Source organism: Lipotes vexillifer, unplaced genomic scaffold (genome assembly GCF_000442215.2).
Source record: "Lipotes vexillifer unplaced genomic scaffold, Lipotes_vexillifer_v1.1 scaffold965, whole genome shotgun sequence".
Classification (NCBI taxonomy): domain Eukaryota; kingdom Metazoa; phylum Chordata; class Mammalia; order Artiodactyla; family Lipotidae; genus Lipotes; species Lipotes vexillifer.
In genome coordinates, this window is record NW_006769686.1 from 1,501,372 (window position 1) to 1,506,545 (window position 5,174).

A 5,174-nucleotide genomic window follows, 5' to 3' on the forward strand; every position below is an offset into this window, starting at 1 on the left:
GGGAAAGAATCCAGACTTGCAGATCTTTAAAATCCAAAGCCAGATCCTGTGCTTTCTTCTCAAGAGGAGGACTCTTCCTCCTCTCCTCCCAGCTTAAAGCCTTCCTTAGAATGAAAGAATGGATCCCATCTGCTTCCCCCTTTGTAGCCTGTTCATCCATCTGACCATTCTATGTGTGTGGGTGTCTGAGCCTCTGCTCACCTGTTCTCTACAGGCTGTTTGTTTGACCGCAGACTCTGCTCTCACCTCGAAGTTTGTATTCAGGGTGAGTGAGGCCCAAACATAGGATTTACAAAACAGGGTTGGGGGGGGGTGATATATAATAAGAAAGAAGTGGGGTGGGCTGGAAGGGAGAAGGGAAACTGGGCTTGGAGAGAAGGGGGACTGGACTGGAGGAGCAGAGCTCTCTGAAGCCAAGAGAGGAGATTGAGGGAGTGCTGTCTATTTGCAGCCTGGACTTTGGAAGGCCTGTTGTCCAAGCCCCCCCGCTGACACCACTTTTGTGCTCTTAGATGGCTTGTTTGGACAATGCCAGGTGGGAGTGGGGCAAGCCCGGCCCCTTTTGCAAGTCACCTCCCCAGTTCTTCAACGATTACAAGGTGTCCTCCGACAGCTCATGTCCCAAGGTGAGGTCTAGATGCGCTGGAGGAGGGAAACTGTAACTTGGTTAGATAAGGGTGGGGAAGGGAGGGGCCACGTGACTCCAGGATTTCTCTCATGGAACATTCCTATCACACCCACTCTGGAACCTCACCTTCCCAGACCTTCTGGAGAAGGAGGCAAGACAGGAGTGGGGGTGGAACCCTAGAGATAGGCTGTTCACACTTAGACTCTGGAGGAATCCAGAGGAGGCTTCTAGAAGACACCACTGGAAGAGGCCAGCATTTATATCTTTAGGACCAACCCACTCTCTGGAACTGACTGAGTACTCCAGGGCCATGACTCCTGGAGTCTTCAGCCAAGGAGAATACCCCACTCATCCAATTCACTCATTCAGCCAATATTTATTGGGTACTTGTACGTGGCAAACGTAGTTTTAGGTGCTTGGGATATATCAGGGAGTGAAACAGAGATCTCTGCCTACTGGGGTTTACATTCAGGGGTGAAGGGAGGGAATACACTAGAAATTAGAAAACATTAGTATGTTAGAAGGTGATAAGTGCCATGGAGAAAACAATTACAGCAGGATAAAGGGATCAGAAATGGTGAGGTAGGAAGCTGTGGTATTAAATTGAGTGGTCAAGATAGACCTTATTGAGACTGAAATTCAAATAAAGACATCAAGGAGGTGGGGATGCTTTTCCAGAAGGTTATCTCAGGGAAGAGTGTTTCGGGTGGCCAGGGAGCTAGATAGAATAAAAGCCCTAAGATAGGAGCCTGAGTTTGAGGAACACCATGGAGAACCCCTCTACAGAGTGGCTCTAAAGGAGTGATGGAGAGGCAGAGTAGAAGATGCAGTCAGGTAGGTAATGAGGGAAGGGATGCTCTGGGATTTTATATGAGAATGTATGGACATTGGCTTTACTCTGAGTAAAGGAGGAAACCATCACAAGGTTTGAGCATAGGGGAGCATGATCTCACTTCTACTTTAAAAAGATCACTCTTGCTGCTGTGTTGAGAATAGAATGTAGGGAGTCAACGGTAGAAACAGAAACACGAAACATTAAAAGCTATCACAGTAACTCATGTAAGAGATGAATAAGCATGGACCAGGGTGGTTGCAGGGAGCTAATGAGAAATGACAGAATTCTGCCTGTATTTTTAAGGTAGTGAGCATGATTTCATGAAATATTGGATAGGGCCATGAAAGAAAGGGAGTAGTCAAGGATGACACCTAGGTTTTATTGCCTGAACAGCTGGGTTGATGTACATGTCATTATTTATGCAGAAGGATCAACTTGGGGAAAGGGGTGTTCCGTTTTGAATACACTGAGTTTAAGATATCCATTCAATAACGTGGGAAGTTGAGTATATATAAGATTGGGTTTTAAAAAGGAGAGGTCCGGAGTGGAGATATGAATTTGGGATTCTTTGGCATATAGATGGTAATTAAACCCATGAGGTGAATGAAATAACCAAAAGATTGTGTGTTTATGAAGAAGAGCCCTAAAGAATTCTATTATTAAGAGGACCAGAAGAAGGAGCAGAACCAACAAGGGAGTCTGAGAAGGGAGCGCCAGCAAGGCAGGAGGAAAAACAAGCGTGTTTGGTGTCCTAGAAGCTAAGTGAAAGTGTATCGAGGAAGGAGTGATCAACAGTGTCAAATGATGGTGGTAGGTTAAGTAAGATGAGATCCGAGAATTGACCCTGGATTTAGATATGCAGAAGCCACTGGTGATCTTGATGAAAGCAGTTTTGGTAGAATAGTTGGGAATAAAATCCTGAATAGAGTGGTTAAGAGGGAATGGGAGGAAAAGAAGTGGATACAGCCAGTATAGATAACACTTTCAAAGAGTCTTGCTGCAAAGAAAAGCAAAGAAATGGGGTGATAGCTGGAGGGGACTGTGGGATCAAACAGTATTTTTATAAGATGGGAGAAACTGCATCGCGTTTGTATGTGAATGGGAATAATTCAGTAGGGAACAGGAGAAAATGATGATGTAGGAAATAGGGGAGAATAGTGGGGAAGATGTTCTTGAGTAGGTAGTAGGGGATGAAATCTAGTGCTCACGTAGAGGAAATGGCCTTATACAGGAACACAGATAGTTCATCTAATGTTAATAGGCAAAAAAGCAGGTATCGATCCCAGGATATGAGTTAAGAGCAGTACAGATTATTAATCCAGAAACAAGGAAAAAGGAATGGGGGTGGAGAGTGGGAGATTATCCCTTTAAAATAGATGACTGACCTTTCCTGAGAGCAGAGTTTCATGGAGGAAACCGGTCAAACAGGAGATCTGCCTCAGGGTAAGATGATGTTGATGAATGTTTAAAACAGGTGTATAGTGCTTTGGAGTTTTCCTAGCACTTTTATTTTCCTGATTGCACTTCATCTTTACTACAGACCCATAAAGTATATATTATTCTCACTTTACAAATAAAGAAAACTAAGGTTCAGGATCAAAAAAAGAAGCTGAGGGCTTCCCTGGTGGCGCGGTGGTTGAGAGTCCGCCTGCCGATGCAGGGGACGCGGGTTCGTGCCCTGGTCCGGGAAGATCCCACATGCTGCGGAGCAGCTGGGCCCGTGAGCCATGGCCGCTGAACCTGCGCGTCCGGAGCCTGTGCTCCGCAACGGGAGAGGCCGCAGCAGTGAGAGGCCCGCGTACCACAAAAAAAAAAAAAAAAAAGAAGCTGAATTATAATATTGATGATGATTATAATAATAGCACTTATTGAAAGCTCCCTATGTGTCAGGTACTATTCTAACCATTTTGTATTGTGTATTTTAATTATCGCAACAATTTTAGGAGGTATAAACCCCCATTTTTCAGATGAGAGAACTAAGGCTCAGATAGGTTCAGCTAAGGTTACACAATTAGTAAGTGGCAGAGGACTTAAACCCAGTCTCACTGGAAGCAGTCTCACTCCCAAATCTATACCTGAGTGTGGGAAAAGGACAGCTCAAATCACCCACCGCATCTCTAGACCCCCTCCGCTGTTCCTCTGCCCTGCCAAATTCAGTACACTGCTGGGTAGAGGGTGCAGTTTTGATCTACACTGGTCCCTGTTACTGGGCCCTCAGACTTTCCCAAGCCAATCTCAATCTCACCCTATTCTGTTCCCTGGCAGGACTGTCCTGGCACGATGACCTCACCCAGTATGTGATCTCCCAGGAAATGGAGCGCATCCCCAGGCTTCACCCTGCAGAGCCCCATCCAAGGGACAGGTAGGCATCATTTCTCATCAACTCTATCATAGCAAGGCTGGTGGATCTGTGGTCATCCTGATGGACAGAGGGAAATGGGTACAAAAATCAGCAGGCTGGGGCATGGGTAAAAGAGGTTCTGGAGTAGTCATCTGACATGCTCACGTGCCCAACACGAGCTGAGCTCATCCCTGGGGATCCAGCAAAAGAGGGCCATTAAAAACTGTTTTAGGGCTTCCCTGGTGGCGCAGTGGTTGAGAGTCCGCCTGCCGATGCAGGGGACACGGGTTCATGCCTCGGTCCGGGAGGATCCCACGTGCCACAGAGCAGCTGGGCCCGTGAGCCATGGCCGCTGGGCCTGCATGTCCGGATCCCGTGCTCCGCAGTGGGAGAGGCCACAGCGGTGAGAGGCCCGCGTACCACAAAACAAAAAGAAACTGTTTTGTTTTGTGGGTTTTTTGCCTAACAAAGTCTTTTTAAAATTTTTATTGAAGTATAATTGATTTACAGTGTTAAAAACTGCTTTGAAACATTTGGACATTTGGTATTTTGTTTTTGGTCTGGTCTGTCTTTTAATGAATTCATTTACTCAGCACAAAATACAGGGTTATACTATGTGCCAATCGCTGTGCTAATCTTTACGGATACAACGTAGTAGAACAAGACAAATTACTTTTTCTCTAGTGCTGACATAGGAAAGATACGTTAGCAAAGTTTCACCCACATCAGACTCAGATATGAAGCAGATAATGGTAGTACGTGAACTGATTTCTGGGATGCATCAGGAGATAGAGAGAGTGGAGAAGCTATAATAATTAATACTACATGGTATTGGCACAGACGTATATATAAGTACGTGTAAAATTATGTTCCTTTTTACAGTTTTTTAAAAATATACGTGTATCTATGCTTTTTCAAATTCTTTTCCATTTAGATTGTTTCATAATATTGAGCAGAGCTCCCTGTGCTATACAGTAGGTCCTTGTTGGTTATCTATTTTAAATATAGCAGTGTGTACAGGACATTTGGTCTCTTAAAAGAAGCATCAAAGTAGTCATCATGGAACAAATTAGAATTTTGTCGGGCTGAAGATGTTTAATGTTCAGTTTTGTTACTATGTGGAATTGTATATGGTAGGAGGTACCATCATCTTTTTGTGGTTAGGGCCTCTGAAGGCATCATTCAGACCCTGTAAAGCAGAGGAAAGTAAATGACGGCTTGGGGCTCAGATGATGATACCAGGTGAAGAAGGCAGAGTGGGGCAGGGGGAGCAGAGTGAGAGGGCACAGTACTGAGTGTTTGAATGCGTACTTGGGGACATGCCCACAGGGAGAGTGTGGCAAGCTGCAGACACAGTTCATCTAGAGCGG

At 45.2% G+C, this 5,174-nt stretch overlaps 1 protein-coding gene across 2 annotated transcripts in view; it reads left to right on the forward strand.

Moving 5' to 3' along the window:
• PTPRN (protein tyrosine phosphatase receptor type N) overlaps positions 1 to 5,174 on the forward strand; it is a 20,720-nt gene that overhangs the window by 1,788 nt on the left and 13,758 nt on the right. For both annotated transcript variants that reach the window (XM_007445810.1, XM_007445809.1), the window contains exons 2-4: positions 215 to 265; positions 513 to 626; positions 3,729 to 3,825. In XM_007445810.1, coding sequence (XP_007445872.1) covers positions 215 to 265; positions 513 to 626; positions 3,729 to 3,825 — 262 coding nt within the window. The remainder of the gene's footprint in view (positions 1 to 214; positions 266 to 512; positions 627 to 3,728; positions 3,826 to 5,174) is intronic.